Below are 14,044 nucleotides of genomic sequence, written 5' to 3' on the forward strand. Positions count from 1 at the left end.
ATACCACTGAGCACATGTACACACAGGGAGGTAGCAGAGAGCTGGAGAACCAAGGCATGGACTCAGAAGGGCTTTTGTCATTTTCTAGCTATTGGCTCTGGCCAAGTGATTTCAGTTCCCTATGCCTTTGTTTACTTACTTAGAAAACAGTTATTGTGAGACTCTGATAGGATGATACACGCACACAGCCCTTTGCACGGTCCTGGCACGTGGTAAGAATGCAGTAAACATGCTGTCTGTTATCGCTGCTTTCATGGGAAAGGGCGGCCCACGGAAGACAAGGTTAGATTGAACCATTATTCTTTGAGCACCTCGTTGGGGCTCAGCATTGACTTCGGCTCTTTTCTGTTGCTTCTTTCATTCAATCCCAATAACCACCAAGATCACAAACACAGGAAGCAGTCAGGTGAGCACTTGAGTGAGGTCCTTCTGACTCTGAGCAATTAGAACCTCTCAAGAAGGAAGAAACACGGGAGTAAGCCCAGTGTGGCAAGGAGAGAAACTTTTCCGAGGGAACAGCTGGGTTAGAAGGAATGTGTGGGGACACCCTGGGTGGTCCAGTGGTTAATAGTCTGCCTTCCAACGCAGGGCGTGTGGATTCAATCCCTGGTCAGGCAGTTGGGATCCTACATGCCTCGTGGCCAAAAACAAACAAAAAGCAAACAAACAAACAAATAAAAAAAACGCAGGACAGAAGCAATGTTATGACACATTCAACAAGAGACTTTAAAAATGGTCCACATCAAAAATAAAAAACTTAATAAAATAATAGGAATGTGTGATTTTCGTACACGGGAGTCCCTCCAAAGAACAAGAAAGTTGCTTCCCTGAGAATGGGTGTGCCTGCCTTGAAAGGAGAAGCCTTAATGGGAGCAGCTGAGCCAACAGGGAGAAGTCACTGAGGGATTTGCTGAGCACACGTCAGAGAGCCAGAGCCCTCAATTATTAATAATCGGATCCACAGGACAGTAATTAGACCCACTCAGCAGGAAATCAGCAGAGGGAGCGTTCCTACAGTGGAAATTCTCAGGGGGAGTGGTTGAGATCAGTGAATGCTCGATGCAAGTCGGTACCTCATCACTCGAAATAACAGTGCAAAGAATGGTGATCACGAAGCACTCCCTCCGTGTGATGTGTTTCCTCTCAGTGCCACGCATGGAGGTCTCTGTGGGCAGAACTGGGCAGATTTCACTGGGAAATCATCAAGGCAGGACTTCCCTGGGGGTCCAGTGGTTGAGAATCCTCCTGCCAATGCAGGTGACATGGGTTTGATCCCTGGTCCAGGAAGAATGCACATCCTGGGGAGGCAACTCAACCTGTGCACCGCAGCCACTGAGCCCGCACACCACAACTACTCAACCTCCGTGCCCTCAAGCCCGTGCTCTGCAACAGAGAAGCCACTGCAATGAGAAGCCCGCACACTGAAATGAAGAGTAGCCCCCACTCGATGCAACTAGAGAAAGCCCACGCAAAGCAACAAAGACCCATTGCAACCAAAAATAAACAAATAAAAATTTAAAAAATAAGCAAATTTTTTTTTTAAAGAAGAAATCATCAAGGTAGTTGGGTGTGTTGAAAAATCGAGCAGTCCTAGAGAGACTGGGTGGGCTGGGCAGCCAAAGGGGCGTGGCTCTGTCAGCAGCAACAGGTTTGGGCAATTTAGCAAATGAAGTCTTAGTAGAGACTTCTACTAAGGCACCCTACTCCAGTACTCTTGCCTGGAAAATCCCATGGACGGATGAGCCTGGTGGGCTGCAGTCCATGAGGTCGCTAAGAGTCGGACACGACTGAGTGACTTCACTTTCACTTTTCACTTTCACGCATTGGAGAAGGAAATGGCAACCCACTCCAGTGTTCTTGCCTGGAGAATCTCAGGGGCGGGGGAGCCTGGTGGGCTGCCGTCTACGGGGTCGCATAGAGTTGGACACGACTGAAGTGACTTAGCAGCAGCAGCAGCAGCAGTCTTAGTAGAAGTGAGGAGCCTGTAGGGAGGTGACTGAAGGATGAGTGGGGCCTTTAAAGAGAAGTCTCAGTAGGAAGAAAGGGACCCAACAATGTGGGCGAGCCTGAAGACTGAGGGCTGGTGAGAAGTCACGAGCAGCCTGGAGAAGAGTGGCTGGGTCCCTCTCACAGGAATCGTTTCCAGGGGAAGGAGCTGGCTTTTCACAAAGAGACATTGAAGTGACGACTCGGGACCGCTTTCACAGGGAGAGGAGTCTCAGAGTTTGTTCCACCAGAGGAAGCTTCAGAGGGAGAGGTTGGGCCTTGAGGGAAGACAGGACCCCTGAGGAGTGGAGTCATTAACTTCCCCAGAAAAGGGTTCCACGCAGAGAGGAGCAGTGGACGCTACAATGGGAGCAGACGCAGTTTCAAACAAAGAGACATATTTAAAAAATCAGTAATGATGAGGCCTAACATTTTGGAACAAGGTCATTTTGCTATGTTCTTAGAAACACAATCTCCTGAGAAATTTTAATGGAATATAGTAAGCCTATCAGGCTAGGAGACCTGGCAGGAGTAGCTTATGCTGCTACTAAAAACATTACGAGGATATTTACCTGAAGAAGAGAAAAGAAAACTCCAGGTTAGGAAGTTCAGAGTGTCTAACAGGAGGGATTTTGAGGAAAAGTAAGGAGTTATATTTCTTCCAGAGAAAGTCTGGGGACCACAAACAGCTGGGACTGCTGGATACAAATGGCCTGAGTGGTGATGTAGGTCTTTTCATAAAAGAAAAACCTAGGGCGAGGGGTCGGGTGAAATTCCACGGGGCCAAGAACATGGGCCTAGGGGGCAGGGAGAATTATCTGGGCCTGACACACGGCAGGGGCCTCAGTGGAAGCAGCTGGGCCGCCGGCACTGGAGATAACCTAGTCCGGAGGATGGGCCATCATGGAGAAGCCATAGTGGAAGTTTCAGAGGTCACGTCTGAGGTGGGGGCAGCCACCCTGACACCAAGGGTGGCTCCACAAGCCCTGTCTGGACTGTGGCAGCGGGCAGGCGCTGAGGAAGCAGCCGGGCCTGTGACCCAAGGGGAACATCTGGGCAAGTCCTGGTGGGGGAGCTGGCCCACCGCAGAGTGGGCATTGCTGGGGCTCTCATACACTTGGGGCAACTCAGGTCAAGGTGTTGGTCCTCTGAAGGTGAGCTTGGGACCCCTCCTTCCTGTTTCCACCCTTCGCTCCCGCCTCAGGTTCCTCAGAGAATCCAGCCTCCGAACACGTGGAGCCTCAGTGCGAGTGACGTTAATGCAGAGTGCTGGCTCATGTCTGGAAGCCTCAGGGAGGAGCCCGTGAGCCTCAGGTGAAGCTTCTCAGAGGAGAAGGCTTGGTGAGTCTGGGAGGGGCTGAGATCAGGGCTCCATGGGGGCTCCAGAGTGCTGGCTCATGTCTGGAAGCCTCAGGGAGGAGCCTGTGAACCTCAGGTGAAGTTCCTCAGAGAAGGCTTGGTGAGTCTGGGAGGGGCTGTGGTCAGGGCTCCCAACTACTACTTCTACAAGGAAGTGGGGCGTCTGAGGAGTCTGCAGGACTCAGAGGGGGCAGCTCTGACAAGGACAAAGTGGGCTTAACACACAGGAACGCAGGGAGCATGTCTGCTCTCACCACCTGAGCTGGACAGGGCTGTGCCCGTCACAGGGGTGAAGCCAGTGCATGGGAAGGCCCCAGAGCACTGTCCCCACCACAACGTCATCAGACCCTGCATTCATCCCAGACGAGGAGCTCAGGGAGAGCCCTTGGGCCCAACTGTGTTCGCCTCAAATTCATGTAGAAGTTCTAACCCCCTGCCCTTCCCCGCCTCCTCAGAACGTGATATTTGGAGACAGGATCTTCACCTACCTTTACCTAAATTAAAATGAGGTCTTTAGTTAGGTAGTCTTAGTCGTGTCTGACTCTTTGAGACCCCATGGACTACTCTGCCAGGCTCCTCTGTCCATGAATTCTCCAGGAAAGAATACTGGAGTGGGTAGCCATTCCCTTCTCCAGGGCATCTTCCCAAACCCAGGGATGGAACCCAGGTCTTCTGCTTTGCAGGCAGAGTCTTTACCGTCTCCACATTTCCCGTTTTGACAAGAACACCAGTGATATTGGATTAGGGCCCACCCTAATGACCTCAGACCGACAGGCAGAACGCCACGTGAAGATGAAGCCAGAGGTGGGGGTGATCGTTCCACAAGCCAAGAAATGCCGACGATCAGCAAACCGCCAGAAGCTGGGGGAAAGCAGGGAACATGTTCCTCCTTGCAGCCCTTGGAAGGAGCCAGCCCTGCCCACCCCCAATCTCAGGGATTCCAGGCTCCAAGACTGTGAGAGAGCAACTCTGCTCTTCAAGCCAGCAGTCTGCGGTATGCTGACAGAGCAGACCTAGGGCACCAATACACGCAAAGCCTGAGAGGTGTGTGTCTGTCCTAGAGAGGCACCCGACCTCGCATCTGGGCCTGAGTCTCTCCTGGGATAGACTGTGGCCTTGGGATGTATGGTGACCACTGGACAGGCCTCACTGCCCACCGAGGCTGTGTACCCTTCTTAGGCACAGGCTCGCCCAGGTAAGGCTGACCGTTGCCAGGAGCCCATCCACAGCCCTCTGGGTGCGCAGCTGCATTACCGCCAATGAAGTGGCATTTACTAGGAAAGAGGCTGGGGCTTCTCCCTGCTCCTCCCTTGGTGTGAAGGGCCCAGCTCCTTCTCCTGAGGTGTCCCAGGAGGGAGATGTTGGGCTGCCCCAGGGCCCTGGGGTACAGCTGCCCAGGTGGGCACAGCTACACAGGCACAGGAGAAGTCTGAGCTGGGGCAGATGGGGCTCGATCCAGGAGGAGTGGGCCAATCACGGGACTCCAGCTGAGGACGGGGGAGCTGCGGGGAGTCCAGCATCACACAGGGCAGCCCTCAGCGGGAGGAAAGGGTCCTGCTCCTGTCTCCGTGTGAAGGCTCAGCGGGTGCTCCAGGACTGTTACCAGAATCGTTACTGGAAACCTCCACCGCATCACAGGACGAGCTTTGCGGGGCGTAACTGACACACAGGGCAGGCCCCCAGGGAGGAAGTGAGCCTTTGGAGGCCCTGGGGCAGGGGGTAGGGGGTGGCTGGATGTTTGAGGGGGAACTGATGGGTCACTTGCTCTGAGGAAGCTGCTGACTGTTGGGTCTGGAGCCGAGACGGCGCTTTGTGCTGCTGCCCTGGGAAGCTCTTGTCCAGGGGGTTTGATAGCCTCTGCGGGGCCAGAGAGACATGTCACAGCGGTCAGGCCTGCCTTCCACTCCTTGGCCTTTGCTGGGTCCCCTCCTCCCCTACGTGGGAGGCTGGGAAGATAGGTGATGGTGGGTTAAGAGGCAGGGATGGATGGATCCTTCCTGTCCTCACCCTGATACTCCAGCTTGAATCCCGGCCGGTTCTGGGAGTGGTCGCTGTGGAAATAGACGGTGGTCTCGTGTGACGTGGAGAGCAGGGCGCTGGGAAGCTCACTCCCGCTGAATCTGCCCATCATGCGGCTGGTTTCGTAGGGGCCGTTCCGGATTTCTATGAAGTCGTGGTTGGGCTCGGTGGAGAAGTTCAGGAACTGGATGTGAGCTCCTGGGAGCAAAACAAAGGCAGACAGTGCCCAAGCAATAGAGTCTTGCTTCTGACGTGCTGACTCCTGAGAGCATCACCTGCCAGAGCCCATGTGTCCCCACCACGGACTACCCACCCAGTTAGGGGTCCCAGAACACACATGGGGAGTCACTGGTCAGCCCAGTCTCTTATCTTCAGGCAGGACTGAACTTAAAAGTGTATTATTCATTCAAAATGAAAGGCATCAGTCTTATCAGAGCTCCATCCCCACTCTATTTTATTTCATGGAAAATGAAGTTCAGGGTCAACACCTGACTTAATTTGGGATTCATATGTCTAGTATCAGTATAAGGGCAGCTTTGATAAAATAATGTTTTAACTGAAAAATACCACCACTTAAACATAACCACACTCGATCAAAAGACATGACCTTCAATACTAGTATTTTCTAGAACACTTACAATAATTCAGAAATTAGAAGACTACAACATCCCATTGGTTGTATTAAGATGCCAAGTGGAGTTTATACTTTGGGGTCTTATTAGATTAATCAAGATCTAACAACGCAACAGGTTAAATGGATTTCATTAGGATTTTAACTTACATATAAATACATTCTTTGAAGAATAAGTGTGGGACTATTGACATCAATTGATTGATAAGATTTCTCAAAATTAGATTACTATTAAAAACGATATTGAAAAAACATATTTCTGAGCATAGGAAAATGTCTGCAACGTTAACTGTAAAAATCTGACTGCAAAGTAGTGTGCAGCATACAATTCAAACTTTTGTATTAAAAAACTAGAAGACTATTCACTGACTCACTAACAACATTTATTGAGCATTTGCCATGCATCGGGGCTGTGCTAGGTGAGCATTACACAGGGAGGAACAGGTCTTTACAGGGCCCTTGTCTTCATGATGGTGAGGTCTAAGCTGTGAGTGATGATTTCTGCATGGTGGGACTACAGATGCATCGGAATTTTTATAGTTTTCTCATTTATACCTTCTAATTTGCTTAGAATAAGCACATGGGAGTGAACTTTTGGCATCTGATTACTTAAATAAAGACTTGACATATACTGTTGAAGACCCTTCATATCTCCTGCCCTCTCCCACTGCTCTTCTCTCTACAGAGGCAGTCACTCTCTTGAATTCAGAAGATATCCTTCCAGGTCATGTGTTTAGATTCCTAAACGTATATCTGATTTGTTTTAAACATCTGCATTTATTATTGTATTATATATATAGTTTTGCAAGCTTAAATTCAGCATGTGTTTTTCAAGGTCTTACCTTGTCAATGCAAAGATACAGTTCATTGATTTTTAACTACTATATTAATTAATTCCATTTAATGAATTACCCAACCACACTATTCACTCTTCTATTAACATGTAGATATTTTCCAAATTACAGATGACTTTACACGGAGCACCTCTGTACGTATCCGCGGAAGCTTCACTTTGCAGTCTACCTCCCCTGTGTCATCCCCACACAGGGGCTGCTGGTCCATTGAACGGGCTCTTTAAGCATGGGCTTCCCCCGTGGCTCAGCTGGATGCCAAATTTCTGAATTGCACTGCCTGACTGCCGCCATCTAGTGGTAGAAGTTTGTAAATGCGGTGGTTTTCAAACAGAGCAGGGGGCATTAGGGACTGTTTGGAATCCAAAGTAACTTGAAAGCAAGGGATCTGGTCTTCTGTGGCTGGTCCCTGCAGGAGGCTGACTGCCTGGAGGACTTAAAGATAGAGGTCTCTGGTGGCCGAACGTCAGGCCTTACAGAGAAAGTGATGCGCCTCCCACTTACACTTCTGTTTCCCTTTGGTTGTGGCCCTCCCTCCATCCTTCTATTATCTGAGGTTCTTCTGGTTCATGTCTGGATGCAGAGTTAGAGGGTCTCCCCGCTCCTCTTCCCTCAATATCTCAAAATCTGGAGTTCCCAAGGCTGCCAAAGTTATCATCACTTTGCAGCCTGATCATACCCCTCCAGTTTCCTTCAGAAGATGGTACTTAATATAACTCTTATCTTCTGAGGGTCATAACTTCTCCCCTCAGGGAAGATTTAGAGACATCCAAGTAGGTTGCTTTCTCTTGAAAGCCTCTTCTCCATCAGAAAACCCACTTTAGGATGAGTAATAAAGGACAAAAGAGGTGGTCTTGACTTCTGAGGTCACAGACTGGGGGATCACAGGTCTGTGCAGGAGTGACATTTCATTCCTAGGCGCAGAGCAATGACTTGGATGACCTATGTGTACAGCCTATAATTTCTGCGTCAACACAAATCCTTTGTCTCTTCAACAGAAACATTAGGGGTTAAATTATATTCCCAGTGCACAACATATGAACCTTCAGTAATTAAATTTTGTACCCAGATCAGTGTCCTCTACACCCCACCAACCCTGATGTCTACACACACACACGACATTTCCCAACCTCTAAGGCCAGCTAGAATGTGAGTATAAAGAACGCAAACTCAATTTCACATTGACCTTGGCTCAATTTAATTAGGATGAGAAATTGGATATTGGAGTTAAAAGCCCAGGTTGAAGTCTAGTCTCAGTAAAATAGATTGTCTTTTTCTTTTTTCAACCATCCCTGAGCAATTTTTCATTCCACATTCCTGGATTTTTGCTCACTGCTCTAATGATAAAAACAATAATGGTAATCCCTAAAGTTTTTTCCCTACTTTATGTTCCCAAAGCACGTTCATCTCTACCATTCCTAACTGATCCTCTGGACTGCACAGGAGCTCAACAGCTGAGGAAGCAGAGAGGCAGAGAGCTGAACTGACTCAGCCAAGGTTATGCTGAGTGATGGCAGCAGACAGTTGCTTTAAGCCCAGGGGCCTGGGCGTGAAGACTTACCAAAGCCCACGGGCAGTGCTATTTTCCAGGAGCAGTCCGTGTTGCTGGGGTAGTTGCCTGGGAAGCCGGGGCTCAGGATCACCCCCTCCATGTCTTCCACTGTTCCCCCACACTGCGCTGTGACCGTGAGACCAGACTGGGGGTTAGCACAGCAACGAGGCAAGAACAAGGCCATGCAGCGTTTGGACTTTCCTAAGTTAATTTCCCTTTGAGAATCCAAAGGGACCTTTAATTCATCTCCCTAAAAAACCGCACACAAGAGAAAACGGAGGATGTACATCCAGGAAGGGAAGAAGTATACCCTATGTCTGCCCTGCAGTCCACAAACCCAAGTTATGGATGCTTGACCTTGAGCATGCCCTTCAAAGGTCAGTTTCCTTAGTGAGGTCATGTAGCAAAAATGGTGTGCCCCAAGAGAAGTGTGACTGTCTCCTACACGATTCCCCAAATCTCCCTCTTTTCATTGTCCAATCAGCTCTTCCGGGACTGGAAAACAGGAGGAAGGAAGGGGACAGACAGTGACATGTTAAGTTCCTGCTCTGTTCCAGCGCCAGCCCAGGCTCTTATTCCACGGGGCTGGGCGGTCAGCAGAGGAGCCCCACCATGAGCCCACCCTCAGAATGCTGACACGCACCCTGAGCCAAAGTGACTATGAGCCAACCACAAGGGGCTGGGGCATCTGAATCTCCAATCGAAATGACTTCAGAGTCAGAGTTGCCTGAAGTTGCAGGGCTGGGGCACAGATGCAGCCTGGCCAGTTCATGTGGATTCTTTTTTTTGGGCTCAGATGGTAAAGCGTTTTCCTGCAATTCGGGAGACCAGGGTTCAATCCCTGCATCAGGAAGATCCCCTGGAGAAGGAAATAGCAACCTGCTCCAGTACTCTTGCCTGGAAAATTCCATGGACAGAGGAGCCTCATAGTCTACAGTCCATGGGGTTGCAAAGAGTCGGACATGACTGAGCAACTTTACTTTTCACTTTATTAGGAAAGGTTGTGTGTACAGAAAGGGGTTAGCCCATCACGAAAGGCCAGAAGAAGGAGCCGAGGGGAGGAGTATGTGCTGTGTCTATGTAGACCCCTTCTCAGGAGAGGGTGACTGAAGCACACAGATCTGAAGGGAACAGTGCTTGCATGCAAAGCAGGGGCTCCAGCACTGATTCCCCCCACCCCACCCCCGGTCACAGTCCCAGTGCCCCCACTTCCTGGGTGACTGGGGCCAGCTCTAAGTTCCCCCAGCCCAAACCTCCAGCCCTGGGTCCCTGCCCTTCCACAGCACTTGTGCCACAGGGTGGTTATAAGGTTACAACAGACAGGACTTCACTTCACTTGGGACAGGGCCTGGCATGCACAGTACACCCTCAGCCCAGGGCGGCTGCGGGGCTCTCAGTGGTTCCCTGGGCAAGGCCTTCGTCATACAGGATGAGGAAAACGGCGGACTGGTCCCATTGCTGACTGCTCTGCATACGAAGAGGCCCTGAACCCTGGAGAGAGCACAGAAGGGCAGGGCCATGTGCTCCAAGGACATGCCCTCGGCTCACCTTGCTTCCCACTCCAAGTTCAGCCTTGCACTTGCCAGTTGGCAGGGCATCAGGGAATCCTAGTTCCTCGCTCTGCCACTTTCTTTTGAATCCTAAAAACCTTAGTTTTCCTCTTTGCAAAACTGAGGGTGATGACCCCTGCCCTGAAGAGCTTCAGCAAGGAGACATATAACTCAGGGCCTGGCACGTGGCAGACCCTTGATAAACAGACGTTCCCCTTGCCCCAACCTGACTAGATGCTTCTGAGCATGGAGACTCTGTATTTCCTTGTACCCAGTGATCTCTTCATCACTACTCAGCACAGAAACCAAACCAAACCAAGTCCTCCTTCCACAGGGTACGCTCAGCCTTTCTCCATCAGTGTATTCCATCTGTCTGTCCTATGAAAAGTCACAGGGGGAAGCCCCAAAATGCCCAGAGGTTCCATATGGGGTTTGGGGTTATATGGAATCAGAATGGTCATCATCAGATTTTGGAATGGGCAAGCCACTGCTGTATTTCATTTGGTGGACAAAGGTTTCCAAAAGTCGTGAAAAGCCTGAGGTTAAAGCTTACAAAAAACCTCAGTCTAAAGATCCCACCTTCGAGCAGACCTGCAATACCAGCCTTCCTTTGGATTTGAACTTGATCCCAGTGAGATGTCCCTGAACTCAAAGCCCTGGTAGAAATGGATTTGAGTGGATTGGAGAAGTAGGTGTTCTCTTACCAATACAGAGAGGCGGAGGGTAGTTCCAGCGCCGCACGGTCCCGGGCATGCAGGAGATGTGGGCGTGGCCCTAGGGGAATCAGGAACAGGGTGGGCTGGCTGCCCGCACGGGCACAACTGCATGTACAACCTGGAGCAGGGGCTTGTTCTTAGGCTTTGGGTTAAGGAGCAAGATACATGGATCCACCGGGGGTTGGGGCGAGAGGTAGAGGGAGAGAGCTGGGGAAGGACACCTATTAACAGCCATTACTAAAGAAATCTCATTACTAAAGGTTCCTCATGAGACTCCTTTAATTACTAGATTCTTTCATCGCCTTCAAAGAGGAATTAAGTTTTCCTAGAGTCTAATCAAACCGAAACTTTGCAGGGACACATCTGAGGCTGGCTTGTGCCAAATGGCCAAAGTCAGCACTTTGTCTTTTGCAGGAACAGCTCCAGGAGGGGACAACAGTCCCTGAGGGATCTGGGGAGCTTCTCTCTGTTCTGTGGTGACTGCAGCTCTGCTGGGAGGAGGCTGGCTGATCCCAGCTCAGGGGATACCTTTCCAGTCCTGGGGGGTGGCCAACAGAAGGTACCTGGAGGGCATATCCTGGCTCACACTGGAAGGAGACCACATCGTTCACCAGGTAGCGCTCGCCAGTCTTCACCCCATTACTGGGCACAGCAGGTTCTGGACAACTGCTCAGGCCCACCGCTAGACCAGACAGAGACAGATGACAGGAGAATGGACAAGTCCGTCAGGCTGATGCACCAGCAGGCTGAAGGCAGTGCTGGCAGTGAGGAGGAGCTGCCTCCCGGCTGTGTCCCTCTCTGCTTTCTCTCCTCCCAGCCTCTAGGCCCGTGTTTCCCAAGCCTTTCACCTCCCAGCACGTGGGAAAAATCAGAATGTGTATATGGCCCAGAGGCCCAACAGATCAAAGCCTCCTGGAGCAGGTGGGCATCATCTGGGAGCTCTGACTGTGCCCCCAGGCTCAAAATGATACCACACTGCTGTCACCCCAAGAAGTTCCTTCATCTCTTCCCATGCAACTTCTGTCCTCTATGTGCTTTTAAGAAGTGGATGTGATGCCTGGAAATGAAAGCTGCTTGGGCCTGAATCCACAGATCTCAGCATCTGGGACAAAAGATTTCAAGGACAGTATTAAAACAATCATCAAAGTGAACTGGAAGTCCTTCATCTCAACTGTCACCTTGTCTTTTCTTTCTCCACTCTTTCCTGCCCTCCAAGTAAAAGGCAACTAGTCTTTACTGAGGTGCTCACGAGATAGTAACCTGAGACCTACTTACTGGAATGGAAGTGGTGGACAGAAGAAGGAGGAGGGGCAGAGAGAAAAAGAGAGACAGCAAGAGCAAAAAGTGTGGTAGGAGAAAGATGGGGTGGAGAGAAAGGTCGAGACAGAGAGAGAAAGCCAGAAGGACACAGACAAAGGTCCATTCTAATTTCTTTAATTGAAAGTCCATTCTAATTTCTTTACAGGGCAGTGGTGAATTTTATTTAAGCCAAGTTTACAACAAAGGAAGACTTTTTTAAAAAAATCATAAGAAATTTATTACTTTTGAAAGCAGATTGGTCATTTCCATTTCAATTAAATAAACATCAAATATGAGTCATAGCAATAGGCAGGACTTTTGTATCCTGCAAAACCATTTGCCTCTACAATAGCAGTTAACTCTCCCTTTCTGTACTCTCTTTGTAGATGATCTACAAAATGGAAATGTATCTACAGGGTCCTGGCTCCTAGGAATTTCAGTCTCCAAATACTAATGGAGACCTCTGATATCCCCTAGCTTCTTCCACTGTGAGAGGGCAGTGCACGATAAACCACCAGTCATCTTGAACAGCAACAGCAGAAAAAGAAAAAAAAAAACTCAAAGAGGTGAATTTTTCCTGGGAATGAGGCAGTAGAATAAAAAGGAGATTTAGGAAAGAAGTCTCTCTTTGGAACAAGAAAGAAAAGAGAACATTCTAGGGAACATTAAAGGACTCAATTTTAAATATTGGATAAAGAAACAAAACTGGAGAGAAGAGAGGAGAGAGGGTGAAAGGAAAACTGTAAATTATTCAAGAGCCTAGGATACTTGAGCCCACCAGGTGACTGTGGTCTGAGAGGTCCATGGGAGGAAGGTCTCAGAGGTCCCTGTCCTGTCCTCCACCCTGCAGGATCTTGGCTTCAAGCTGCCCTGCACTTTCTGACCAGCTGATCATTTCAGTTCTTTCAGGTCATGAGCATCCTAGGATCTAGCTAATCCTCGCTCCACACCTGGATGAGATGCATTTGTTCTGGTACCAGTTGGGTGATGCTGACACTAGCAGCAAGTGGGGCTTCCATCTGTCCATCCCATTCAGAGGGTCCAGTCAAATGCCCCTTCCCCCATTTCTTACTCCTCATCCCATACCTGACTCAGGTGCTCCTTCTGTAAAGTCTCACCTGGCCAGGGCAGGCGCCCCTCTTCTGTACTCTCTTAGCATATCAGGTTGCACTGCAGTGACTGTTTCCATGTCCCCCTCTCCCCCTAGACTCTGTGCTTTGTGCTTATTCATCTTTGTTCTGTGGGCGCCTACCCCAGGGCATGCCACCTGGCAGGGGTCCAGCGTTTCTTCATGACAGTCACCTCTCCTCCAGCTCCGGGGAGAACTGCTGCCCTTCCTGCTGACACCCCTGCGAGACCTGCAGTGCTGTCATGCCCTTCTCTGTCCACATGCCTGCCTCTCTCCCATGGACTCAGAAAGGACTCCTCTCTCTTGATCTTACGCAATCCTAGCAAAACCAGCATTGCACCTGGCACATTGTAAATATTCAATAAGTATTTGTTGAATGAATGGGTGACAGACCCTGCTGCCAGCCCATTCCTGTACCTCGTGTGGAGGGGATGGGCAGACAGTCTCAGGATGAAAGCAGCCACCCCAGCAACCTCTGTCTTTGTTGCCCCACAAGACACACCTGCCATCCTTTTTCTTTTTTAAAAATTAAAAAAATTAATACAATTTTTAAAGGTTACTTTTCACTTCCATACTGTTCATACTGTTCATGGGGTTCTCAAGGCAAGAATACTGAAGTGGTTTGCCATTCCCTTCTCCAGTGGACCACATTCTGTCAGATCTGAAGTTGAATGGTTCTATGAAGACCTTCAAGATCTTTTAGAACTAACACCCAAAAAAGATGTCCTTTTCATTATAGGGGACTGGAATGCAAAAGTAGGAAGTCAAGAAACACCTGGAGTAACAGGCAAATTTGGCCTTGGAATACGGAATGAAGCAGGGCAAAGACTAATAGAGTTTTGCCAAGAAAATGCACTGGTCATAACAAACACCCTCCTCCAACAACACAAGAGAAGACTCTATACATGGACATCACCAGATGGTCAACACCGAAATCAGATTGATTACATTC

At 49.6% G+C, this 14,044-nt stretch overlaps 1 protein-coding gene across 2 annotated transcripts in view; it reads right to left on the reverse strand.

Annotated features, from left to right (window-relative positions):
- The window catches only part of CSMD2 (CUB and Sushi multiple domains 2), a 693,739-nt gene that overhangs the window by 100,886 nt on the left and 578,809 nt on the right, over positions 1 to 14,044 (reverse strand). For both annotated transcript variants that reach the window (XM_086378081.1, XM_086378078.1), the window contains exons 38-41: positions 11,228 to 11,346; positions 10,653 to 10,722; positions 8,408 to 8,524; positions 5,353 to 5,562 (exon numbers count right to left, since the gene is read on the reverse strand). In XM_086378081.1, the coding sequence (XP_086234207.1) occupies positions 5,353 to 5,562; positions 8,408 to 8,524; positions 10,653 to 10,722; positions 11,228 to 11,346 (516 nt within the window). The remainder of the gene's footprint in view (positions 1 to 5,352; positions 5,563 to 8,407; positions 8,525 to 10,652; positions 10,723 to 11,227; positions 11,347 to 14,044) is intronic.

This window comes from Bos grunniens, chromosome 3, assembly GCF_055505025.1.
Source record: "Bos grunniens cultivar Pamir isolate PY7600 chromosome 3, Bosgru_T2T1.0, whole genome shotgun sequence".
Taxonomy (NCBI): domain Eukaryota; kingdom Metazoa; phylum Chordata; class Mammalia; order Artiodactyla; family Bovidae; genus Bos; species Bos grunniens.